The sequence below is a fragment of the Eutrigla gurnardus genome (assembly GCF_963514095.1).
Source record: "Eutrigla gurnardus genome assembly, chromosome: 19".
NCBI lineage: Eukaryota > Metazoa > Chordata > Actinopteri > Perciformes > Triglidae > Eutrigla > Eutrigla gurnardus.
Window position 1 is genome coordinate 23569912 of NC_139930.1, and position 26248 is coordinate 23596159.

At 40.8% G+C, this 26248-nt stretch overlaps 4 protein-coding genes across 5 annotated transcripts; 3 read left to right on the top strand and 1 right to left on the bottom strand.

Annotated features, from left to right (window-relative positions):
* Nucleotides 1-1408: 1408 nt before the first annotated feature.
* skor2 (SKI family transcriptional corepressor 2) lies at nt 1409-10794 on the top strand. Of its 2 annotated transcripts, XM_084035478.1 has the most exons (8): nt 1409-3416; nt 4121-4184; nt 4858-4935; nt 7104-7166; nt 7338-7436; nt 7666-7733; nt 8873-8936; nt 9244-10794. In XM_084035478.1, the coding sequence occupies exons 1-7, from the start codon at nt 1440-1442 to the stop codon at nt 8927-8929; spliced, it is 2406 nt and encodes an 801-aa protein (XP_083891604.1). In that variant the 5' UTR covers nt 1409-1439; the 3' UTR covers nt 8930-8936; nt 9244-10794. The 2 variants fall into 2 exon arrangements, with proteins under 2 accessions (XP_083891604.1, XP_083891605.1); XM_084035479.1 differs by lacking the exon at nt 4858-4935.
* A 618-nt stretch (nt 10795-11412) lies between these two features.
* On the top strand, nt 11413-12718 carry ier3ip1 (immediate early response 3 interacting protein 1). Its single transcript, XM_084035276.1, has 3 exons — nt 11413-11561; nt 11865-11966; nt 12246-12718. Exons 1-3 carry the CDS (start codon nt 11471-11473, stop codon nt 12299-12301), a joined length of 249 nt encoding a protein of 82 aa, XP_083891402.1. The 5' UTR covers nt 11413-11470; the 3' UTR covers nt 12302-12718.
* A 1517-nt stretch (nt 12719-14235) lies between these two features.
* Nucleotides 14236-18909, top strand: hdhd2 (haloacid dehalogenase-like hydrolase domain containing 2). Its single transcript, XM_084035412.1, has 9 exons — nt 14236-14257; nt 15860-15969; nt 16115-16217; nt 16311-16416; nt 16710-16794; nt 17155-17320; nt 17556-17606; nt 17793-17856; nt 18494-18909. The coding sequence occupies exons 2-9, from the start codon at nt 15869-15871 to the stop codon at nt 18595-18597; spliced, it is 780 nt and encodes a 259-aa protein (XP_083891538.1). The 5' UTR covers nt 14236-14257; nt 15860-15868; the 3' UTR covers nt 18598-18909.
* Nucleotides 18910-19361: 452 nt separating this feature from the next.
* On the bottom strand, nt 19362-26075 carry katnal2 (katanin p60 subunit A-like 2). Its single transcript, XM_084034972.1, has 16 exons — nt 25951-26075; nt 25282-25352; nt 24532-24698; nt 24382-24418; nt 24018-24120; nt 23833-23931; nt 23337-23402; nt 23104-23181; nt 22544-22642; nt 21671-21734; nt 21420-21538; nt 21242-21333; nt 20818-20928; nt 20282-20444; nt 19817-19919; nt 19362-19685 (listed from the first exon to the last, which is right to left on the bottom strand). Exons 1-16 carry the CDS (start codon nt 25999-26001, stop codon nt 19546-19548), a joined length of 1563 nt encoding a protein of 520 aa, XP_083891098.1. The 5' UTR covers nt 26002-26075; the 3' UTR covers nt 19362-19545.
* Nucleotides 26076-26248: the final 173 nt, after the last annotated feature.

A 26248-nucleotide genomic window follows, 5' to 3' on the forward strand; every position in this document is an offset into this window, starting at 1 on the left:
TCAAGCTATTGAACAAAGTCTGAACTCTTTGAGTTAGAAAGTTAATTACTTATTTTATTTATTGGCTCTTGCGCAGAATTCCATCTTATTAGGCCTCACGGCGCTGCAATAAATCGCACTTATCAAACTGTTTAAAAAAAAATCTAAACAGCTTGTAATTTAGAATTAATTTTGCTTTTCTAGTAATGTTTTTTTTTTTCCACTGTGAAAATAGTTGGTTATCATATATTAGCAATGTATTTGTTCAAACGTTTCTTGAAATTATTGAACAACGCCAAACCCAATTTCTCTCCTTTTTTCTGTAGTTGTTAGTGTTTTTTTGTTGTTGCTTAAATCCTTTTACAAATGTGATGCACAAAAAGGTGTTCATGTGCTAAATGATAATGATTCCTAAAATCAGAAATTGTCATCATTATGAAAAAAAACGTAATGACTAAAACACACTAACTATGAAGTAAACACAGTTATTTGTTTTGTACATTCAACCAATTACAATATAATGTGTTGTTTGGAAAAAATAGCAGAGTTCATTTCAATGTCATCCATGGAAGTTTCAACTTTATCTCACTTTCTCTTCAGAGGAAATGTCCTCCCATTTTCATCGTGATGCTTTTATTTAAATATATATATTTAAATAAAAATTAAGAGTTTAAAAGTTGAAGGAATACAGTTTTTAAACAGGACAGAGTGAATCCCACAGTCTACTCTGTAATATGGTTAACATAATATCTCAACAAATCTAAAATTGTATTTATGTATTACCTTTTTATCTTTTAGGTCAAGTATGAACTATTTAGGTTAGCATTTTCTTCTAGATTCAAAGGAAATTTTAACATCTCAAATTTAATTAAATGTGTGCCAATATTGGGTGGAAATATGGACGATAATATTATCCTCATTGTAAGAGTCACATTAGAAGAATGTGTTTTCTGTTTGTTCATTGGCTACTAGCCTACTGTTAGAAACACGCAGGCAAACACACTCATTACTTCATTAGCTATAACGGAGAGTTGTAAAATGCAACAGAAGCTGTCATATTTGGGAAAATAAATGGATTAACTGACATTCTTGATTTGATTTGTTTTATTTCAATGCAGAGCAACAACAAAATATTTGTATTTGCTGTCAAATTTCACGCAGTATCACAGAGGAATTCGAGTAGTTCAGATTTGTTTTTTGTAGTGAATGTATGTGTAGTCCTAAATCAGCCAGTTCCTTAAACACATAAAATTAATGTTAATTGTCATTTTTAAATTATATTAAGTAATTCAATATATTTTTTTCTTCTTTATTAATTTTTTTACAAATTCCACTCATCATTAAAGTACACTTAGTTATGTGTTAGTGATTTTTTTATGGGGAAAGAAAATGAACACATGGGTCTTTCTTTCTTCCTTTCTTCTCATTCAGGTTGTTCTACAAACAGCTTTCCTCCAAGTATGGACAAGACCCATCTTTCGAGCCCTAATGACATCAGAATGACGAGTTCAACAGGCTCCTACCAGCAGGAACCCCTGACACCACCCAGACCCGCACATCACCACTCCTCATCCTCTTCCATATCCTCCCCCTCTCCGTCCGGTTCCTCCTCAAACCTCAAGCCGAATCAGGTTGGCCAGGTCATCCTCTACGGCGTTCCCATTGTATCGCTGGTCATCGATCACAATGAGAGACTTTGCCTGGCACAGATTTCCAACACACTCCTCAAGAACTACAGTTATAATGAAATCCATAACCGCCGCGTGGCGCTGGGCATCACCTGTGTCCAGTGCACTCCGGTCCAGTTGGAGATCCTCCGTCGGGCCGGCGCCATGCCCATCTCGTCGCGCCGCTGTGGCATGATCACCAAGCGTGAAGCCGAGCGCCTCTGCAAGTCCTTCCTGGGGGAGAACGCGCCGCCCAAACTGCCCGACAACTTTGCCTTCGATGTGACGCACGAGTGCGCCTGGGGTTGCCGTGGTAACTTCATACCAGCACGCTACAACAGCTCCAGAGCCAAATGCATCAAGTGCTCTTTCTGCAACATGTACTTCTCCCCAAATAAATTTATTTTCCATTCCCACCGCACACCAGACGCCAAGTACACCCAGCCCGACGCTGCCAACTTTAACTCCTGGCGACGACATCTCAAACTCTCTGACAAGATCCCGGCTGATGAATTAGTCTTCGCGTGGGAAGACGTCAAAGCTATGTTCAACGGAGGCAGCCGGAAGAGAGCGCTGCCCTCTTCGTCCCATTGTTCCTCGATAGGTTCGATGAAGTCCCTCCAAGGTTCGGTAGTGCCTCACATGATGGGAGCTGACCTGGGTGCTCAGAAAAGAGCTCGCTTTGAAGATGATGATGACCTGGACGGAGGTAGTTTGTCCCCCCTTAAGGCTCCCCGTAGCTACCCTGTCATCCCCGTCCCAAGCAAAGGCTTCGGCATGCTGCAGAAGTTCCCTCCCACATCGCTCTTCCCCTCGCCTTACTCCTTCCCGGCATTCGGCCTCTGCCAACAGAAAAAAGATGACAGTGATGTTTCAGGTGGGCAGAAAGCAGCAGGGTTGTCGGGTCTTTTGTGGCCTGGCCGCAAAGACACTTTTTACCCTCCTTTCTGCATGTTTTGGCCACCAAGAGCGGCAGGAGGAATCCCTGTCCCCACCTACCTCCAGCCCCAGCCCAACGCCCTCTCCTCTCTGGCAGACAACCCCTCTCTCAGGCAGGCCTTTTTGGATCTCTCAGACCCAAGCGAGCCTGGAGCTGTAGCTGGCAACGGTAATGGTGTCAGCACACCCATGGCCCCCAGCAGTGGGACCACCACACCCAGATCTGGGCTGTTTGACCCAGAGTGCACAACAGTGACCCCTGACCTTCGCCCTGTGACGTCAGAAGGCTGGCTCAAACTCCTGGACACCCCGACCCTCCAAACCCGGAAGCCGAGCTACGGCTCAGCCTTCCGGCCTGTCATTAAGGATGCCGAGAGCATCGCCAAGCTCCACGGCAACAGCGGGACAACAGAGGAGGACTTTGGGGTCGTGGTCGCCAGGTCGGACCGCCACCAGCGGCTATCGCCCAGCAGCAGCTGTAGTTACGGAAGTGAAAGCGGGGGCGACGGTGAGGTGGAGGGGGCGGAAAGTGAGGAGGAGGGGGAGGTGGATGTGGAGTCGTCGAAGCAGGAGGACGAGGATGAGGAGGGGAGCTTCACAAACAGGCCGCCACAGACTCAAACCAACCTGTATCTCCCAGCATTGAGCGACAGTCACGGAGAGGAGAGGGGGAAGGAGAGAGGGAGTGGTGCCGTGTATGCCAGCGCCTCCCCTCCCTCCTCCTCGGACCCCATCCAGCAGGAGTCCCCCAGCCTGCCTGCCTCCCCTAATGCCAGCCTGCCTCTCTCCAGCTCCACCCCGCCTCACCGAGAGGACCCAGCTTACAAAAACGTAAATATCCCCCCAGGCCACTTTAGCTAATTATTATTTAAATGGTGCTGCAGTCAGGCAGTGATGTGATCTGCATAAGCAGATTGATAGGCTGGTTTCTCCCTGAAGAAATTGAAACAGTCACCCCACTCTGATCCCGGCTAATAGACCCAGGTGTAGATTGTTTAATGGCCACAGTGTGTTTGTTCTGCCTCCGTCACCCCAGCCTGTAAGGGCAACTCTAATCTTTAACCTGTCGCCTCCCACATTAACCGGGCCTCTGAGAGAGAGAAAGGAGGAGGCGGAGGGAGAGTTATGAGGGGCATTTTAAGCCAGAATGGAGTTAAAACCATCCATTGGGTAACAAACTGCAAAAACATCTGATTGATTTCAGAGACGGAGAGAGAGAGAGAAAAAAAAGGGTTGAACCATCGTCACCAAATTGGATTATTACAAATGAATGGTAGCATTGGTTAAAAAAAGCAGAGCACCAGCCAGGGAGATTACATTTGTAAGTAATGAGTTACAACTAGATGAATAAGAAAATATATCAGGTATAGAATAAAATAAGGAAACCCATGTTAATATAAACAATAACCATTGCATCAAAGAATCAAAATTTTTCCAAGCCATCACGATGCCTTATAGGTTTTTCTGCACTGCTTTAATTGAACTATACAATGATAACGTATACGGAATTCTAACTGACTCTATTCTGTTTTCAGGTTCACAAAAATAGAGACGAAGGACTACCTGTGTACGCAACCAAAGACAACTCCAGCATTTCTGGTGAGCACAGATATTTTAATCCTCTGCACTGAAAAATACTGTATTGGAATGTTGATAAAGAAAAAAATAGTTATTAGAAACACTTGCATCAAAAGGAACAAAATAGCTTATTAGTTTTATGCAAATTGCCTTTTAAAACTGTAAAACAATCTCCTCTTAACAGTTAAAATGCGTTGCTTTTGCAAAAAACAGAATATAGTTTTCTTTCATGAACCAAAAACCCCACGTTTCTTGCTCTGCTGTTTGCGAGGACACTACATCCGTCACCCTACAGTCGTTTTACAATGTCTTGGTTTCATCAAATGTTTGAACGGGTTTTTACACGGTTTCATCAAATAGCATTACACAATCTATTTCAGCAAACTGTTACACACTTTCTTTCCCCTCCGACGTCTGACTTGTATTATAGCGCCTTTGTTTCATTTAGTGTCTGAGTGAGTGGTTTTATAGTGCCTCCATGTCCCTGCGAGGCTCATATTCCTGTGACGTTTCATTTGCTCCTCTCATCTCCCACTCTAACCCTTTTACTGAAGAAAATGTCTCACACACAAAGGACACACACCATGCGCACACTTAGTTATCTCCATGTGTCCGGATAACCAGCTCAAGCAATGGGCCTTACTGAAACCCTCTTCCTGTCTGTCTCTCTGCCTCCGTTTGGATTTTCTCTCAGATGAAAACAAAGAGCAGAATAGTTTCTTGGTACCAGAGAGTGAGACGTCGGCGCCCGATTACTGGAGGGAAAGCTCAGGTACGAATACTCACTCGGGGCTTTTGTTGCGTTGGCAGAGCAGCTGTAGGTGGTAAAACAAGACCGTAATCAATAAAGAAAATAGAGTCAAATATAAAAATAGCATGTTTAATTATCAGCATAGCATGGTTAATTTATTTTCTGCATTCGGCTTCACTCCAGTGTAATTTCAGTCTCACATCGCCGAGCAAATCCGACGCCTGAAACTTCAGATTTAATCATGTTCACACATTTAAATCAGGAAATCAAACATTTATAAATAATGCCTGCATTGGCAGCTTGTGACCAGACCTTGAATTTGTAGTCACATATCTAGAAGGCAGGAATATGTTTTATTTGTTATTGAAATATAAGTAAAAAATGAACACATTGTTTTAGAAAATGTCTATTATATAATTGCATCAAAAGCAAGTCCCTTAGTTATAATTCTACACACAGTGTTTGTGAATATGCATATAAAACAAACTTCATATACATTAGTGACAATGGCATATCTTCTTATTACATAAATGATACTCCAAATACTTAAAGACGTGAGAAAGAAGCTCCGTAGTCTCCGGCTTCATCCACCTCAATCTCCTGCACCTCTCAGACGTGAGTTAAGGGATTCATATAAATACACAGAGATGAAACAGTCGGTGGAAAGCTGATTCTGCCGCCGTTCCGCCACGGCTGCTCTCTTTAGCAGCGTTGTCGCCGGGGCTGCTACTCTTTGGGGGGCCGTTATAGTTCAACAAGAAAACATCAGCTCAGTGATAAGCAGCCGCGCATGCAATCTCCATCCTAGACCCATATCGCCGCTGACATAATTGCCTTTTTTCCCCCTCCTCAGCGCAAAGAAACCTTTCCCGTTTGAAAAAGATCACAGCTTATTGCCTTTTTATATCTGTCAGGAAGACATTAAAAGTGCTTTATGACATCTGTGCCAACATTTATATCTACACTCCCTGCCCCCCCCCCCCCCCTCCATCAACCCCTACACACACACACCGTAATGATCCCTGCGCATAATGTATAATGTATTTCCAAAAATTACACGAAACAAATTAAATGAGACCACCTTTCCCCTGATTGCCAAACGTCTCCCTGGGCGGTGGGAAGCTCTACGTGATTAGAAGGCCTGATTCCTCTGAGTCCCACCACCTCCCCCCTCCCCTCCACTGTCTTTAAACTCCCTCTCTGTTTCTAGGGAGAAAAAATAATCTAATTTTCCATTTATGTAATGCAAACCGCCTTGGCTTTGACTATTCACGGTTAATTGACTGTCAAACGAGGTTGTTATCCTCGGGCACTGTCTGCAAATTTGCTTGTCAAATGAGACAGAGAGAGGAGAGGAAAGGAGAGGAGGAGAGAGGAGAGCGCTCCCTCTCTCTGCTCTAAATGAGAGAGAGAGAAGCATGGGGAGGCTTAAGGAGCCGGGATGTGAAATGACTGGAGGAGAATATACACATCGAGTTTGTTGGATCGCTTCATTTAAGGCGCACGATGCCTCATTGTCACAATGCAGACGTGAGCGCAAACACGTGCACACACACGGAACAATATAGAAACTTTCCAACGGGTGAGTCTGAAAACAGCATGTGACGAAGGTGTCGTTAAAAGGAAAGCAGATGGAATGTGGCCGAGTTCAACAAGTAGACCCAGCCTCCAGCAGGGACAAAGCATGAGAGAGCACGGACATAATATGCATCATATGAAATGCTGTTTGGTTATAACAACGCTGTTTTATATTAATGTACAGTTTTTTGATCCGCCTGCAGTTTTCATAGTCGCAGAAAACGATTCACCTGCCAATAAATGTCATGTTGTCCTTATAATGCAACAGCAACCTGTGAGCCTTTAAACTTTTCACCACAGACCATCACTTCGGTTTATGAGCTACAAAATCTATTTACTCTCATTTCTGAACACACGTCGCCGTGTTCACTTGTGTTCTTTACAGAAAGGTCTGCATCTATGGTGCTGTAACCACACATTTACACTGACATCTAGTGGCCAAATAGTGAATTACAATGCTCCACTGCTGATGAGAGGCAATGCAGAGGGGTTTCCACTGTTAATGCAACATAGGACTGACGGCCAAATGTAACTGATATACCATAAACATGTCTGACATTTAGAATGGCATATTTGGGACAAACTGAAAGGAAGTCTCCTTGTGTTTCCAGGTGATCAAAGCCACGGGGCCGCCTCTCCTGTGCCGTTGAAGAAGGTCGAGAATATGGAGAAAGGTAAAGGTTTTTTTAAATTTGAATCACACATTTCAAATCCTCTCAGATGTATTAACCATAGAAGCATAACCAGCGAAGCATAGATTTAAATGCATTTATTTTTAACGCACAACACCCTCTTTTCTTTCTCTCCCTCTTTAATTTAATCTCTCCTCCTTCCTGCTCCTGAAGAGGAACTCCAGAAGGTTTTACTGGAGCAGATCGACTTCAGGAGGCGACTGGAGCAAGAGTTTCATGCTCTGAAGGGCACCTCGCCATTTCCTGTCTTCCGTAAGTCATTTTTTTTTCCTACTTTCCTTTGTCATACTCTGAAGGGCATCTTCTCCTTCTCTGTCTTCCTCAAGTTCTTTTAGATGTTCTCCTTTGTCCCCATCGCTCTCCCACGCCCTCTTACCTTCCTCTTGCTCCTGTTTTTGTAAATCTCTTACCTTAACCCTTCATCAGCTGTATTTTAACGACTCTACTCGATCAGTTACTCAACTACTTCCGCTAATTTCAGATAATTTCCAAGACCAGATGAAACGAGAGCTCGCCTACAGAGAAGAGATGGTCCAACAGCTACAGATGGTACGATTACTAATGACACAATCAATGCTGAACACTGAAAACAAATATCATTGCTTCGCCTTTAAATGACAAATAAAAAATCTCTTTTATAGATACATGAATTAAAAAAAAAAAACCTCGCTGCTCGCTTTGAAAAACAATCTTGGTAATGCTTTTCAGAAGGATATAATTAGGACTAATTGTTGTGTAAAATATAGCAGTTTAAACAGAAAAAGAGGAACTTAAAAGAGCGTTAGGAAATGTGACAATAGCAATAACATGACGACTACAGGAGACTGCAGACATTAACATGGAATTCTAAGCCGTGTCTTAAAACTAGAAGAAATTAAATGGAACATGAATAAAGCCGTCAATAAAGGACAGAAGTGGACGGTTCTTCTGTAGCTTATTTGTCCATCACAAGACGGAGTCATCCATCTAGTTTGTCTTTCATGGGTGAAAAGTTCCTTTGCAGTCGAGTATTTCCGTCCACATCAATCACCGGAGCAGCTGGCAGACAGGCTGACAGACGGTGTTTGTCTTTGCTTTCTGACACGAGCAACGACACACACACTCGTACGCATCACAAACCCAGCACGTACACCGACACACATAAAGTCCATGTAACCACGAAGGCAGACGACCCAACAGGCATCCGACATCATTTATTAGCAGCCACACGACGACACGTGCACCAAAAAAATCAAATAAATAAATAAACATTCAAATTTGACTAATGCGTCTCGACCCAGCAGATGGATCTGTCTGAGAGCAATGATTTATTCATTTCACAGACATTCAAATGAACCCAAATGTACAAAAATGTGTATTCATGTTTGGGAATTTTGATTGACTATCATGCGTAAACTTTAAATTAATTATTTATTTTTCCTTTTTTAACTGTCAGTCTATTACAATCTATTATTAACTTATTTGAATATTACTTACAGTAAATTGTTTCTTTTCACAATTAGTAAAAATGTTGTTTTGAGACAAAATAATGTTATTAAAACTCATACATTATTTAAAAACTAGAATATTGTTTGGCTGTGGCTTTTTGGTAGGTGACCAATTGTTTTGGGTGATGTTATAATCTATATACGGTACTATATAGCATATATAAAAACTAACATTTGTCTCTGGCTTTTTCTTTCTTTCAGATTCCCTACGCAAACATCGTCAGAAAAGAAAAGATCAGCTCCCACCTCAACAAATAGCTAAAAGGTGACTTTCTTTTAATTAATTTGATAATGCAGCTTTTTAGTAGAGAAATACCAACATGGTAGATGTCAGATGAGAATATAAAAATGTAATTAATTAAAACACTAAGCAGCGTGAACAAGTTCAGCCGAGTTTAATTGACTTTGAAATAGTTTGAATATTACTTTTTGGAAGCTGCCACCACATTAGCCTGGATTTAGCACCTTTTTTATAAACTGTATTAAAGTCTATTCAATCTTATTTTCTTTCAGAAACACTAAACTGGACCTGACAGTAATGATGTGTTTGTTTTCATGTATTGTCTTCACAGGCTGAGTCAACAACGTCCTGCGTGAGAGGAAGCAGCTGCCTGGATTTCTGTGGAGAAAAGATCGTAACATGAAAACCAACCGAGAATTATAGGAGAGACAAAAAACAGAAGGAATATGACATTATATAGTATATAAATACATTTCTTAAGCTTTCCTTGGACAGTGTTTTTTTCTGCCTCTGCAGTACAACCTCTGTTAATAGCCCTGCACTTAAACTAAAAAGACATTTGGACCAACTTGTACTGCAGTGGGTCCAGTTTATTCCCCAAAATGACTGAACCGAAATGGACACAAACTGCTGAAATCAGGAGAAACGGAACGACTCCCGGCAGTCAGACTCCAAGCTTTACTCGATCCGGATCACAGCAACCACAACCTTTCTCGTCTTTTGTGAGTTTCAGGGCTGTCGAAGACCGCCCGGGAGGCAGTCGTAGACTCTGTCGGAACACTTTGAACTTTTCCGAGCTCTTAAGAGATGAAGAGCAAGAGGAGAGTCATAGATGCTGTGTGACTGGGTGCTGTTGTCCGTGACTCTTACTGCTGCTGGCCCAACTGTCTACACACCACGCTGTGGATGAGGACGGACTTCACGCTACGATTGTTATTATTATTGTTGTTGTTGTTGTTGTTGCCGTGGTTTCACCAAATCGGGACCCCGCAGAGAAACAAACCCAACCTTTATGTATCGGCCACATTTAATCCCAAAGGGATTATCCTCACCATGTCCAGTTGTGTTGATGGACCAAAACAAACTTCCCCTATCAACATAAATCACCATTACCACCAATTATCACGACGTCATCACCGAAGAGGTCGATGTTTAGTCTGTTCGATGGCCCTCACTTGAATATGCCCGATGAAGAACAAAATAAAAAGGAAACACACATGAAGTATTGTTGTTTTAGGTTTTAAACCTAAAGATGCAATGATCCTAGTATTCATCCACCACCAAAACGGTTCACGCTTTAAGCAGACTGTGCACTGGCAGAACGGTTTGTACACACAGTGTTAGTATTTGGGAGGGATTTCTGAGTATAAAAGAATACAGTATTATGTTCAATGCAGATGTTGCTGCACTGATTATTTTTCACCTTTTATTCACAAAGGAAAATAACATCTGGTGTCACATCTACAGTTTATGGATAAAAAGCAGACTTCTACTGTGAATCTTTGAGCATGTCGATCAACGAGAGAATGCTTTGCTCAAAGGCACCCTGGAGGTACTTTTTACCCTCAACCCAAATGTATGGAACCAAGGTAATCTTGCCACCATCAGCTGTGAATGTGTGGGGGGGCCTCAGATGGTGAACCAACCACATGTAAAGGCCAGTTCTGTGTACTGTCTGGGGGCAGAAGACGTTGTATATTACCTGTAAATGATTTCTCCTGACTGTATAAAACGTCATGGTGAGAATACTGAACCTCACAGTCAGTCTATCTATATGTGTTTGTTTGTTTATTTATTTCAGTAACGATTAAGACCCTGATTGTGAAAATATAATTTATTATAATGTTAAAATAAAAAGAAAGCAACACGTTGGTGAACATGATGATGGTGCCGTCAAGTGTATGTGAGAGAGAATAAAAATGAGAACTCGCCCACCGTGTTTAAAGAATGCAATGAATGAGTGGAGATGATGTCATCATAAGCTGTTCATGCAGATGTATTTAAAATATGCTCTTGTAGTTTATCTACTATTTATGTGTAAATTAAAAGTCTATACAATAACCAGAATGTGGTTTAATGATTAGGCCTATTTGGTGTTCATGGAACTGATCAGCTTCATGGGAATAAACCATTGGCTTGCAGGGTGGACCTCCTCCCAAATTAATTAATCACATTAAATAGCTGTAAAAAACATGGATTGGTAAAATAAAGACAGTTCAAACAAACAAAATAAACTCAGTTGAGAATGTATATGATACAAATATCAAACAACTATGAAAACACTGTTTTTAAAATGCCTTTAACAGTATAAACATATTTTTCATACATTTAAATTAGTGCCTTTTTTATTATGTTATTTTTAAATTATGATTTAATGGGGAGGTTGTGTTTTTTAAATAAATACATGGAAATACAGTTAAAACCAACTCGTTTAGTTCAGTGGTCGCAGGGACGTCCTTAACTTCTGTTTTACGACCTCTCCTGCCGGTTTACGGCAGCGGCATCAAGGAGTGGTGGACGTAGAAGAAGAAGAAGAAGAAGAAGAAGAAGCTGCCAACATGGCGTTTACGCTCTACTCTCTCATCCAAACCGCTATTCTCTGCACTAATGCCGTCGCTGTGTTGCACGAGGAGAGGTTTCTCAGCAAGTGTGAGTACGCTGCCGTATTTTACACCACAAACATTATACATGTAACTGAAATAACGTGTTATAACCTGCTAAGAGAAGCTAGGTATGCGTGTGACGTGTAGCTGCTGTTACACTGAAAATAAATGGTGACAGTGGAAAAAATAGGGTTTTTTTTTCATTCTTAGAGCTACTTCATGAAAATGTAATTCTAAAGAGTAAAACAAGTGGATATAAACGTGCTGTGTATATTCAGCTCCTGTTTGCTGTCTTTTTACTGTATTTGTCCTCCTTTCTACACCTCCTCCTCTCCTCGTCACCCTCCAGTCGGCTTCGGTGTTGACCAGGGAGTTGGAGGTTTTGGGGACGATCCAGGAGTCAAAGCCCAGATCCTGACCCTCATCCGCTCGGTCCGGACCGTCATGAGAGGTTAGAGGGGATATTGGGTGAATGTCGTATTAAGCAGGCCTGGGTATCCATACATTCTCACACACTGACTTCTGGTGAATAAAACGTTACTGTAACAAAACCTTTTGTTTCCTCAGAGTGGAGGAAAAAAAACGTTATTTCTTTTTCTATTTGACCAAATAAACCACAATTCTCACATACATCAACAACTTTCATGCACAAGAAACTGTAGGAAATCTGCAATTACTACGTAATATGTAAATCCAGAGGCTCACTTTTCCTTTCTTCTTTTTCTCCCAGTGCCTTTGATTATAGTGAATTCGGCCTGCATCGTCCTGTTGTTGCTGTTTGGTTGACGGCGGTTTACCGAACACCAACATGAAGCCACCAAACATGTGACAAAGAAACAAACACACACAGAAATATCGCCTAGGGTGGAGAAGTTTGCCTTTGGGTCTCCTTGGAGATTTAAACACTTAAATCAACCTGCAGGTGTTCACATACAACCAGAAGGATGACTTCACCTGGAAACACCGGGTCTATCCCGAAGATAACCTGCGTGATACAAAAGGTCAAAGATGGAAGTAATCCTAAGCAGTAGGGCTCGACTCTATGTAAATATGTATTATGTGCTGCTATATTTCTATCCTGGGCCATAACTGTCTTTTTTTTATTTTATAAAAATGTTTTTAAAATGTTCTTCTGAAAAAAATATTCATCCATCTAGAAGAATTTGGTGAGATGTTTGTAATAAAAATGGCCAAACTCAAATGTATTGGACAATTTAATGAAATTCTTTGTCTTTTTCATATTAAAATTTGCCGTTAGCCAAAGTATATTTTGAATCTTTTCCACTTGAACAAAACGTATGTTAATACCAGTATTTTTAATTGAGTGTGATACTGCAGGATGTCTCCACCTCTGCTCCGTGTAAATATTGACACGTTTCTCTAGATTTCCTGTTGGTCCTACTATCCCCTGCTCCAATTTACAAATAATCCCCATATGTTGTGAATTATCACCATCCCTTCCCACGCTAAGCTCCACAAACATTTTTATTAACACTACGGTCGGTTTGATTCTAAATACATGGGAGGGAGAGTGAGGGAATGGGGGATCTGCTGGAATTAGAAGCATACGTTCATCAGGGAGATTTCCACTGTAAAGCCACTTTGATCTGTGATTAGTCAGTTTAGCTGTGGGTTCACAGTGAAGTCTGTAAGCGATCATACATGAATAAATATCTGCACTTCACCGGGATGTGTGGTGTCTGCTTGTCCTCAATCATTAACGATTAGAATGTGTTTTGACTCGTTTGTTTTTAAGTAATTTAAAGATTTGCATTTTGTGTGCCTCTGGTGAGTTTAATGCATTTAATTCCAATAAGACAAACAACATTGGAGAGCTGGAAATCAATGGATTTTTTTTCTATAATTGAGTATCTAATGTAGAATAAATCTATATGATTACAATTTAAAGAAAACAAAAACGGCACAAAATAAATGCTGTCCATCACAATGACAGAGCTGCTAGTTCAAAGTTTGTATAAATATTGAAACCAAAATGTAACAAACATTGTTCCTAACAGTGAACTGCCTTTAAATAAAATCAAAAACCAAACAATACAACAAAGCGAGTATTCTGATACAGGATTTAAAAGAGGGAACTGATGTAGATGTTATGCAGAACAAAGACACTTGAAGTGAGATATGTTGATGTTTTTCACAGAAGATGGGCTGCACAATATTTTTGTGAAAACCAAAACTGAAAAATTAAAAAACAACATAGGCAAACAGCGTTATTCATTGGAGGCTTGAAAAGAGGATTTGATCAGTTTTGTCTGGCATCGTGCAGACAGAAGGTTTTTATCATTTTGCTAATACCCCCCCTACCCAATATTAAATCTCTCTGAATGCCCTAAAAGACCACTAATGCGATACATCTGTTAGCTGTTAGTGGGATACACATATGCTTTTTTTTTATTATTCTAATGGGTGATTAAGTGGTTAGGATAACCCTCTTATCTGATTATAACATATGCAGCAGAGAAAAAAATAAAATAAAAGAGAGAAGAGAGAGTGGTATCAAAAAGGGAGTGTCATTAAAAACAAATCCATGGAAGTAAAAAGTGAAATCAAAACATAAAATACTTAAAAGCTAGAGGAATAATAGAAAGACAGTAGAAGTCGTTACGGCGTTTGAGCTGCAGGGGGCAGCACTGAGCTCAACCCCCACTAGACCAGCTACAGCTCTACACCAGCGAAGAAGAAAACGTCAACAGGAAGTAGGAGCTGCTGCTGCTGCTGCTAAAGGTTAGCCGCGCACCTTGCTGAGCTTTAAACGTGTGGATTGATTTTTAAGTGTTTGTTCCGTTTGTGCGGTTAAGAAAACGTTTAGTTTCAGCCATGAAGTCGCGGTCATGAAACGTTAACAGACGGTGAATTTCTGTTAGCGTCCCATGCAGTTGTTTTCTAGCTATATATGTATGAACGTGAGGTGTTTTTGTGGCTTCACCAGTCCCTCAAATAGAAATACATGTATATTTTGTAAACACATTACATTTTGAATCCACCTGAGTTTGTTTTTATATTTTTTCTCCAATTTAAAATTGGGTTATTCACACCATGAGGCATCTCTTTTCTCTTATTTTCATGTTTTTTTTTCTCTTTTTTTTTCTCTTTGTTTTTTTTTTTTGCCATTTACCCCCTCGCATTACAGTTCAAACAAAAGCAACCAGAATAGACTCTTAACAGTGATTATTAATCAATACAAAAGTCACAGCACAATAAAGTCCTTTAAAAGTCCTCTCTTCTTAAAACTCATTTTTATAGACTTGCCTTCCTGTGATGCCGTCTTTTTATCTTTCTATCTTTTTATCTTTTTATCTTTCTATCTTTTTATCTTTTCATCTTTTTATCGTTTTATTCCTTTATCCCATTATTTTTCTTTCTTTACAAGCACCTCACATTAATTTACAAGCTAATAATAATTTCCTCTGTACATTTGTTGTTGTTTTGCTTTTACTGTATTTGTGTGTACTGTATCAAAGCACTTTGTTAACTGCTGTTTTTAAAGGTGCTATACAAACAAAGTTATTATTATTTAAAACACAATACAGAATTGTGAAGCTTGTTAAGTTACAGCCTTTCCTGCTTTAACATCCCTGCCCCACACACACACACACACACACACACACGCACACACACACACAATCTACAGGCGGTGTGTGTGTGTGTTTAAGCTATGTTGGGTGGGTATTAAGAGCTTTAATTGTACCCTCACATTGATAACTACATGACAGAAATCCAAGCATGTCTAAATAATAGGGGATCACACCGTCAAATAGCAGTAAAATACAATCCCCAAAATCTGTAGTCTAGGCAGGAAACCATCAATTCTGGGGACAAATCGGTCAATAAGCCTCTCAGTTTGTCCTGATATAGGTTTGAACAACACAGTAATCTGATCAATTCTGCCACAACCAATGTGAATTATGATTACGACTGTATAATCTCTAAAATAATAAATTATTATGAAAGAATAAGCTTTTTAAAAAAACTGATTAAAGCATAATTTACAGCTGCTGTTTAGAAAATGCTAATCGGTTATTAGTACTCCAAGCAGGTCTTATCTAACTGTGTATTTGTGGCTGCAGATTTTTGGCTTTTTTATGTTCATTCAAGGTAACCAAATGACAGGGGGGATTATTATTCCTCTTTTACATATGAGTGAGTTTGTCTGTAAAGAGTGCAGCGACGTTGATTCTGTTATGGATCGTATGTGTACAGCTCTTTTTAAAGAGTCAGAAGAAGCTCAGGACATCTGTGTCATCACACCCACATGCCACCACACCTCTACAAGCTGCTGAACATTTCCAAAACCTCGGGTCACCTTCCCCATGTCCTCCTCTGCAGGTCCCCAGCATGGCAGGCAGGCGTGCCCTGAAGGCCGTGCTCATCGACCTGAGTGGAACTCTACATATTGAAGACACAGCAGTGCCGGGGGCCCAGGATGCCCTGAACAGGTAGGAAACAGCTCCCACACCAGGGACGGACACAAAAAGGAGGGTCTGGAAATAGAAATGAACTCATCTTTATTATAGATTCATATGAATTCTGAATATGCTTTTAAATTGCAAGATGCGTGCTCTTGTATTTGGGGGCTGTCAGGTTACGACAGGCGTCTGTAGCTGTGAAGTTTGTGACCAACACGACAAAGGAGAGTAAGAGGAACTTACTGGAACGGTTGCAACGTCTCAACTTTGACCTTCAGGTAAAACATCCAAAGCCATATTAATCTAGTGCATTATTAACCTTATTTGTTTTTTCGGGGTTTGAACTCTGGAGTGCTTGTTCCTGACTCCAGGAGAAAGAGATCTTCACTTCACTGAGTGCTGCGAGGACTTTGTTGGAGCAGAAACAACTCCGACCGCTGCTGCTGGTGGAGGACAGCGCACTGGAAGACTTCACTGGTACGGCGCTGTGAGTATGCTGTTGTGTGTGCGTGAGTGAAGCAGAGACCACCTAATTATAGTTATCCTGGCTGCATAGACTATTTGCCCCTAACATTTGTGTTTTTAGATTTTTTTTATATAGTTTTGTTGTTATTATTATTATTTCATATATGTTGGTCGGTCTTTTTATGTGTTTTGTAAGCTGTTACTGGATGCTTGAATTTCTCTCGGGCTCAATAATATTTCTGAATTTGTGAAAAGATTAATACTGATTGACCAATCCAAGTGTGTGTATATCTTTTCATGTCCAGGTATCGACACGTCAGAGCCAAATGCTGTTGTCATCGGCCTCGCTCCTGATCACTTCGACTACCAGACTCTCAACAGGGCTTTCAGGTGCTAAACTCACCCAATAGATGTATCCTTCAGTGAGTCACAGAACATTTGAGTTCCAATTCATTTTTAAGGTTCTCCTGGCGTGTGACCTAACAGGTCAGATTATGTAACAAGCTTTTTTTTTAATTGCCTTTTTAGTTTTCTCCTAGTGTGCTTTTATTTCCTAAAAAAACTGGGTCTAAATTATCGATGACCTTTGACATATCTTGCTTTTTGACCAGTTGAACTCCTCCTACAGTTCCAAAGTCAGTAACTGCAAATGCCACCTTAAAATTTGTTGTACTTTGCCGTCTTTCTCCAGGTTTATTTATTTTGTAAATACATCCATTGAAGCCTGTTAATCATGCATATTTCTCCCAGAATGATTCTGGATGGAGCTTCTCTCATCGCCATCCATAAGGCTCGCTACTACAAACGTAAGGATGGTTTGGCCCTCGGCCCCGGGCCATTTGTGACGGGACTTGAGTACGCTGCGGACTGTAAAGCTACGGTGGTGGGGAAGCCGGAACATACGTTTTTCACACAGGTTAGAAATGTATACTTTAACGCAGTTACACCACAAGTAAAAAAAAAAAGAGAAGAGGCTTTTGTATTTACCACAAACATGTAAAACATTGTTGGTTGTAGTCAGATTTTTAACTATAAGTTGGATATGTCATCTGTTTGGTTCTTTGGTACTGTTTTTTGGTAATTGATTTCATAGTTTATTCACCTCTTAACGGGGCCTCTCTCATTTTCTTTTGATTGTTTCCTTCAAATAGGCTCTGTCTGATATGGGATGTAGCCCCGATGAAGCTGTCATGATAGGTGATGTAAGTATATTGCCAATTGTGATTCATTCATGAAGCAGGTTATTTAGAAAAAGAAAACTCAATTCAGTAGAAACTTTTGGAAATAAATTGTAACCATTTCCACAACAGCCTGTCAAGTGAAATAAAATGTATACCGGGTACACTTTATTTAAAGTTAGTTTGTGTCCCATTGCTGTTTTCCCATAGGATGCCAGAGATGATGTGGGCGGAGCTCAGAATGCAGGAATGTTGGGAATTCTGGTCCGAACTGGTAAGAAAAACTTTTTTCATTACTTTTTTTTTTACATACTATACCATGACATTTTTCATGACTTTTTTTTTTACATGACTTGTTCATGACTTTTCTTTTTTTTACATACGATATCATGACTTTTTTTTTTTTACATACAATATCATGACTTTTTTTTTTACATACTATACCATGACTTTTTCATTACTTTTTTTTTTTTTTTGCATACTAAACAATGACTTTTTCATGACTTTTTTTTTTTTTTTTTTAGATACCGTATTATATAGCTACTTTTTTTTCCCCAAAAAATTGGACCATGGCTTTTTATGGCTGTTTTGGACTCGCTACACTCAGACTTTGATTGACACGCGATATACAAGCATATGTTATGACTTTTTATCGTATGTCAGTAATATGCTATAAACATGTCAATGTAGTGTGTCAGAAAAATGTTGTCACGTGTGTAATGTTTGTATAGTTGTCACAAATGTCACAGGCAAGACAGGGCAAATTTATAAAGCACATTTAATACTTAAAGATCCATAGAATGACACATGCATACACTTTTAAAATTAGCTTTTAATATTTTTACTTGCCACAAACAGCATTTATTATGATTGTTGTATAAATTATGGCATTCCACCTTCTCACCTTTCAGGTAAATACAGAGAAGGAGATGAAAATAAAAGCAACCCTCCTCCTGACCTGACATGTGACAGCTTCCCAGAAGCCGTCGAACACATCCTGAAGAATCTGCTATAAGAAGTAACCAGAGGACTCTACAGTTTAATTTGATCATAGTCTTTCAGGGAAACCCTTCAGCCGCCAGTAACCAATGCTATAGATTATTGTTGTTTAAACAGTGGGTGGTAGGAAAATTGAATTATTCCCCTCATCCCCACCCTGTAATCCTGTAAATCTGAATGATCGGCCAAAATCAAAAAATACATTTATACAGAAATGTGTATTTGATTGTCCAGAATGTGAAAAAGTCAAAGTAAAGCATGAATTTCAGAAGTACTCACCATCTATATCAAATGTTTCTCATTGTGTCATGATTTATTAATGTAAGTTTGAATAAAGATATTCAGCTGGAAGTGTTTTCCTTGTCATTACGGTCATTGAACAGATAAAAAAAAGTAATGAAAAAGTATAGTACGTTGAATAATGTAATCACAAAAGTCAAAGTATACTACAGTATGTGGAAACTAATCACAAAAAAGTAATTATGGTCTGTTGAAAAACTCATAGTATAGTATGTCAAAAAAATCATAAATGTGAAATTAAAATATATAAAATATAAGGTTAGTAAAATGTGCCATAAAATGTTCACAAATGTCATGTCAGTAGCTTAAGAAAATCTGTGTAATACTATAAAAGTGACAATTCGCCCCTCTAAGTTTTGCTCTGCCCCTGGAATAGCAAAAGGAGTTTTATATATGCAAATGTTTTCAGTATTTTCATTCCAATATTTTACTTTACTTAGCCTAAAATGAAAAAACAACGCTTTAGAAATTTGAGGTGTTGAAAGTGTTTTAATTGAAGTTCAATCATGAGGATTCATTGAGTTAATTCAATTGTTTAACTTACTAAAGTAATGATGCTTTTGTAAGTCGATTCAAATATCAGCCCAAGTTATTTAGGAAAGCCCAAATAAAGAACACACTCTTGCGGTGTGAAACAGCAGGTCAGTGTAAGCGTGACTGTGTGTCAGACAGACTCGTACTCTCTCTCCCAGGCTGTGTATTTGTCCATCAGGTTTCGAGCTGAGGGTTTGGTGTGTGTGATGACGTCCAGGCAGTCAGCTGTTGTCACAGTTTCCAGCTGAATGGCAGGCAGGTCAGCATCTCCTGTGAGGAGGAGAGACTCAGTGAAGCTACAATGTTTTATTCAGGGACACTTCCCAGAAAACATGGCTGTTCGGGGTTCTCATGTGGTAGTGTGTCGTTGAACCACTTGGCCTCTGTGTGTGTTGTCCTACCCTCATGATACGACTCCAGAGCATCAAAGATCTTTCTGACCGGTCTCATGGCGGACTCCTTACACACCAGTCGTATATCAGAGCCAGAGTATCCCTCCATCCCCTGAAAGAGAGACACAAGCAAACAGGCAGATGCTGACAGTGTTGGGATCACACTTTCTATTCTCTTTTCTAAGTGCTTCTTCCAGACATGAAGACAGATTATTTTTTCAATCGCAAACATTAATTATTAAGAAACAATTGAAAAAGAAAACCAAGAAATAGAAAAATTATGAAACATTTGCTAATTGTCTGTTTAATTGTGTGTTTCATCGAAAAAGCACGCCAGTTTCTTTTTTAATGTTTCCATGACAACAATATCAGCTCGTCACTGGATCTCTTCTCCTCTGGAACAAATGGGGGAAAAAATGCCGCTGGTGCTCAGACAACAATGCTACGTGGACTCAGGCCCTCGCTGTAACATACCTTTGCGAGAGTTTCGTAGTCCAGCTCCGTGTGTAGCTCCACCCCTCCTGTCGAGCTCAGAGGAGGTAGCCAATGACAGATCATGGCTTGGCGAGCTGGCGAGGAGGGAAGACCAACTAGAATCCTCTTCTCTAACCTCCTGAGCATAGCGTGGTCCAGTTCCCTGAGAGAAGAGCAGTTAGAGATCTGTAGACCGCAGTTCATTTTCTCATTCACTTCATGTTCAAATATCCTGATTTGTATATAAAATATCTTATTTGATACACAATTTAAATATATTATTATTGAATGTATGTATTTTTTTGTAAGATATGCTGGAAGTTTGACATTTTATATTCTTTAAGGAAATAATCTCAACCCAACAAGAACTGTTTGAAAAAGAGAGTGAAATAAAACACAAGGGAGAAGAAATGAAAATATGATTATGTGTGTGTCTGCCATCCTTGCATCAGTCTTTTTGTAGATTTCCCCCCAAAAAAATGTGATGGCCATTAAAGTGTGTACATATGTGGTGTGTGTTTATGCTGACGTATTACCAAGGCAGGTTGGAGGCCGCCAGTACAAACACCAGGTCCTCTGATCTGGCCAGTCCGTCCATCTGAACCAGCAGCTCCGTCTTCATCCGGCGACTCCCCTCATGCTCTCCTCTGAAGACAGACATCACTCTGCTGTTACATAACATTTATATTCACCACTGGTGACAGAAATAATTAACTATACGTCCAACCATGTCCAGTGTTCTGCCTTTTAGTTAGTAAAGAGCTTTAGAATTATTGCTAAAATTAAGTTTTTTCCTATTGTTTCCTTACATCAGCTTCAGAATTATGGTTCAGACGTCTCAGAGGAGACATGGCTTCAGGTGAAAAGACACACCATAGATGTCCTAGTGCAGGGAGTGAACCTCTAACCTTCAGGTATGGGGAAAAAAATAAAGGTAGCCCACGTTGTGGTTCAGCGTACCCCATGTTGCTTCCTCTCTGACTCATCACTGACTCCAGCTCATCCAGGAAGATGGTGGATGGGGCGTGGTACCTGGCCAGCTCAAACAGAACCTGCAGACATATACACACATTTACAGGAAAACTTAATTTTTTTAATTTGTTGCATTTGACATATTGGGCGCTGAAGAATAACCTACCCTGACCAGTTTCTCAGAATCTCCTCTCCACTTGCTGACGATGCTGGAGGCTGAAATGTTGAAAAACGTCGTCTTACACTCCGTAGCCACAGCCTTGGCCAGCAGCGTCTTACCTGTACCTGTGGGTATGTTAGGATGGTCACGAGTATATGTCAGGAAGAATACCAAATGTCACTGATTAAGAGCAAAGAAACAACACATTTTCCTTCATCAGCAAACCTGGCGGGGTTTTAAAACACTGGAGGTGTTACCTGGTGGGCCGTAGAGTAACAAGCCCTTCCATGGAGACAGGATGCCGGTAAACAGCTGGGGATACTGTGAAGACAGATACAACTGTAAAGAGTATTATATGAAAGGCACAGACAAACCTTTAGTAAATAATGTAAATCAGTGTGAAAATATGTTCGAGCTGCAAACATAATCTCCCAACAACAAAACATTTCCATTTCCTCCCGACCAATCAGACGCTCAGCTGTGTGCAAAGTAAACTGACTTGATGTATGGCCGAGTCAGTGCTGCCAATACCACGTACCACGAATAAGTCTGCATTTCAGGTGGCAAACAGAGTCCCATTCAAATAACCAAACTGACCTTATGCTCAATAGAATGAATAATAATGGAGATAGAAGTTTGGGATTGTGGAGGGAAGGTGGAGGAGCGGAGTTATTCAATAAAACATGCCAGCAGAATAGAGGATAGACACATCCGTCCTCATCTCCGTCTGGAAATGTCAAGAGGATGCAGACAACCCGATTTGTTGTCATCATATCCATGAGAGAGGTCTAGGTGATGATGACAGAAGCGCGTGTATGCAATGTGTGTGTGTGTGCCTTGTTGTATTTGTATGTGCAATATATGTATGCAGCAGGAAGTGTGTGTGAATGCGGTTGTGTATGTACATTTTTCATGGCATTGCATGAGTGTGTGTTCCTCCTTCCCTGACTACCCATCCATCTGTGTATGCGTGTTACCACATTACCCAAGATATAGATTTAATGTCAGCCTAACGGACTAGCCTGACCCCGCTGCCCTCCTTCTCTTTAAGCCCTTTAAAGGAGATGTATTCAGAATCGAAGGCGGGCGACCGCAGCCGAAATACCAGCGTGCCCAGGCGGCGGCTGCACCTTAATGGGATAGACGACAGACTCTTTGACTAATCGCTTTGCATCCGCCAGGCCAATGATGTCCTCCCACCGCACGTCGGGGCTGTGCAAATAGATGTCCTGTAGGGTGTACACAGACACAGAAGATATCATCCTGACATGAAGACACACACACACACACACACACACACACACACACACACACACACACACACACACACACACACACACACACACACACACACACACACACACACACACACACACACACACACACACACACACACACACACACACACACACACACACACACACACACACACACACACACACACACACACACACACACTGGTGCTATTAGGTTTGTGTAAATAGGTGTCCCTTTGAGTGAAACATCAGATAAGGGAAATAGACAGAACCCGGGCATCTATCCATTCCCAACAAAGCTCCTCGCTGCTCCCCGATGGACATTTTTGGTATCACTTAAAGCAAAGTTTCAAAAGTAGATGTTTTAAGGATCCATTTCTTACGTTTCACAATTCGCTATATAGTATTTGAGTGTGCGTGTCGGTCTGTAGTACCCTGCTGATGATCGCAGCAAGTTCTCTCATCTCACCGCTCATTCCAGAGAAGCCACTGAGGGGCTTCAGTAGCCGTTCCTGCCACACAGTATAAAAGCATTATCATTGGTGGCAGTGTATTACTATACGTAGCTTTGTTCTTATTAAATGGGATTGTTCTCATGGATTTTGTGTCAAACGTAATTAGAATGATGAACATTTAGATTTTTGCATGTTTTACAGACTATAATTACCATGTGGTTTGAGTCGCTGCCGGCTCCTTTGACGATGTCATGGATCGGACATTTGCCGTCCGTCATCTGGCCCGAAGACAAGCAAGATTTTAACTAATTTAGGGGAACAAACTAAGCATGAAATAGGCATAATCAAATAAAAAAAACTGACAGCAGTGATTTAGATTCAAAACAAAAACAGATTACACAAAATATAGTAAATAATTATAATGGTTAAATGGCGTTATTCTTAAGGGACTTGGCTTTGTCTGCTATTCATGTCGACCCCAAAACATAAAGGTGAAAGTTAAGGTAGTAATGTTGAAAACATCAATAAAAGTATCACTTAACTGGTTCTGTCCCACATTCCAATAGAAATATACAAGGACACATTTAAATTAAAAAGAATTGTCTTACTGGATGACGGTTAGTAATGTCTGAAATGTAAATACATAAACGCCCTTAAAACAATAATGCCTGCCTTCGTCTGTAAACAACAACAACCATTCCCCAGTACCTTTCTGTTCATGGCTGCCTCACCAGCTGGTCCATTTCTGATTGAAGAAACGTTGAGGCCAAACTCTGACGACTCTGGAGGAACAGAAGAGGCATTCTCCTGGAAACGCAGTCATCAGGGTGTCAGAATGATCACCTTTTATTTGAATTGTCTGATCTTGGTTGTTCTGTGTTTAGTGTATATACATTTGTATGTGAACTGGCAGCTGTTCTCTTGGCCCCGACTCCAGACTGTGGGCTCTTGGACTGGTTGATTTTGGGAAGTGGCTTCACAGCTGAACCGGGACTCCTGTGGGACAGACAATCAGAAGACATTCATCGATGGAGGAAGGTAGGATTCATTAAGCTGAAAAAGAAAATCAATCATACATGCACTTCCAAGTACACCATGCCTTATTCCACATCGCTGTCAAATCTGTCTAAAACTTCTTCAAATCAATAATCGCTCGTATTGGTGTATATTTTACTCATTTATTTACATTATCATCATGCATGGACTGTGTATTACTATTAAGTCCTGAACATGACATAAAAAGTGGGAGACACTCACCTCTTTACCCCGCCACTCCTTGCAGTTCTGGTTTCACCTTGACATAACCAGAAAATATTAATTGGCTATAGGCGAGATGTAACACGTACTTCTCAACTTGCATTGAGCACGACTCCATCGTTGCTCAGTGTTTTAGTGGAGGTCATATACCCGGCTCTACTGTTCGTCTGATAAGTTTGGGATATTTCTGGAACTTGACGTAGTGATAGCTCTCGTACTCCATCAGCACCATCTCCAGATCGATGTTATCACAGACCTCGAACCTCCTCACACCTCCATTAGTCTCCTGGTCCAAGGCCACTGCTGCAGACACGTAGCTGGTGAATGGACACACACACACACACACACACACACACACACACACACACACACACACACACACACACACACACACACACACACACACACACACACACACACACACACACACACACACACACACACACACACACACACACACACACACACACACACACACACACGATCTCATACGTATGCAGGCAGGGACCTCGGACAGGTCAAAAAGTAACACAAACAAGGTCAACTATGTCTGCTGTCTTGCTCTGTGAGCCTGAGGATTCCAATATGATTTACTTTTAATGCGTTTTGTTGATGAACTGCATCCACACCCACAGAGTATAGCCTTCTTGTTACAATGAATGGACCAAGTATAAATTGGCACAGCCTTAATAATGTTGAAATAAAAAAGTCTAGGTTTGAAACCGGCAACATCTCTGATGTGCCATCAATAGCTGATCGGTCCTGTGTTAAAATGTGTGCAGCAAACAAACCTATGCCTTTTCTCATGTTAATGTTTAGGATGTAAACAACAACAACAACACAACATGTGTTTTGGCACACCACACCACAACACCACACAGCACACGTCTTCATACTGACCCCTGTCCCAGCAGGTGGTGGTAAATGAGGGTGAGGATGCTCTTCCTCCTCATCTCCGTCCTCAGCTCATCCTATTGGAGAGCAACACAGCACCTCAAAGCTACTGCTGCACTCACAGTAACAGCAGTAATTCAAAGCTGCAGTTCAATCAACATGTGGTAGACATTTTGACGTCATATGACTGTGAGCTATACGCACAATTCCCGTCGCTAATTACATGAATTGATGTGGAGAGAACATAATGCATGGGAGAGCGTCACAGCAGGGAGAAACAAAACCAGCCAGTAGAGGGCGACAAATACCGAGAAATGACAACCACCTGACTGGTTGTCGCTAGGCAACCTGTAGACGCCGATTCATCGCGGCTCTGGATACGTGCATACCTAGCTAGCCTGATTAGCACAACGGCTAATTGTTACAGTTTAGCTGTTTGCTTAACAACGTGTGTAAAACCCAAACGACCTGGCCCTGAAACCATGCTATGAGCTGTAGAGTTGCTTGTCATCTAGGACAGTTAGCTAACATAAGCAGAGCTAGCTAACGTCACATTAGCTACTCTCTCCCCCCAAAGTACCGTTGCTAGTTAACGTTAGCTAAAAGTTATTAGCTTGCCAACATTCGTAAAAGCTACTTGAATAGACAATAACAAAAAAAACCTTTTACACTCACCGCTTCCCGGGCTTGGTGGGCAACTTTCATAGATTGATACGAGAGCTCCATCGTGATTCATGAACGCGTATTGATACAGTATATTGATACAGTGGTTGTGATTCAGGTGACTGATGTCCGGCTGTGGCTTTAAGTCTGTGGGTTCGTCCGGTTTGTCCCTCGCGGCCACCATACACACAGGTGTAACGTGTCATCGTATACTTTCTCCTGCAAGCCTGCAAATACAAACAGCACTGCAACATGCTGCGACAACAGCAGTGAAAATGCAACACAACGGTCAACATTAGCTCATATTCGG

What these genes read in the sequence shown, in the direction of transcription:
- skor2 (XM_084035478.1), top strand. Translation starts at nt 1,440, where the DNA reads ATGGACAAGACCCATCTTTCGAGCCCTAATGACATCAGAATGACGAGT. An exon ending in AGACAACTCCAGCATTTCTG is followed by an intron (nt 4,185 to 4,857) that starts GTGAGCACAGAT and finishes ATTTTCTCTCAG; the next exon opens with ATGAAAACAAAGAGCAGAAT. An exon ending in GGTCGAGAATATGGAGAAAG is followed by an intron (nt 7,167 to 7,337) that starts GTAAAGGTTTTT and finishes CTGCTCCTGAAG; the next exon opens with AGGAACTCCAGAAGGTTTTA.
- ier3ip1 (XM_084035276.1), top strand. Translation starts at nt 11,471, where the DNA reads ATGGCGTTTACGCTCTACTCTCTCATCCAAACCGCTATTCTCTGCACT. An exon ending in GGAGAGGTTTCTCAGCAAGT is followed by an intron (nt 11,562 to 11,864) that starts GTGAGTACGCTG and finishes GTCACCCTCCAG; the next exon opens with TCGGCTTCGGTGTTGACCAG. An exon ending in GGTCCGGACCGTCATGAGAG is followed by an intron (nt 11,967 to 12,245) that starts GTTAGAGGGGAT and finishes TTTTTCTCCCAG; the next exon opens with TGCCTTTGATTATAGTGAAT.
- hdhd2 (XM_084035412.1), top strand. Translation starts at nt 15,869, where the DNA reads ATGGCAGGCAGGCGTGCCCTGAAGGCCGTGCTCATCGACCTGAGTGGA. An exon ending in CGCACTGGAAGACTTCACTG is followed by an intron (nt 16,417 to 16,709) that starts GTACGGCGCTGT and finishes TTTCATGTCCAG; the next exon opens with GTATCGACACGTCAGAGCCA. An exon ending in ACTCTCAACAGGGCTTTCAG is followed by an intron (nt 16,795 to 17,154) that starts GTGCTAAACTCA and finishes TATTTCTCCCAG; the next exon opens with AATGATTCTGGATGGAGCTT.
- katnal2 (XM_084034972.1), bottom strand. Translation starts at nt 26,001, where the DNA reads ATGGAGCTCTCGTATCAATCTATGAAAGTTGCCCACCAAGCCCGGGAA. An exon ending in CAGACGAACAGTAGAGCCGG is followed by an intron (nt 24,419 to 24,531) that starts GTATATGACCTC and finishes GGTTATGTCAAG; the next exon opens with GTGAAACCAGAACTGCAAGG. An exon ending in CAGAGAGGAAGCAACATGGG is followed by an intron (nt 20,929 to 21,241) that starts GTACGCTGAACC and finishes GTCTGTCTTCAG; the next exon opens with AGGAGAGCATGAGGGGAGTC.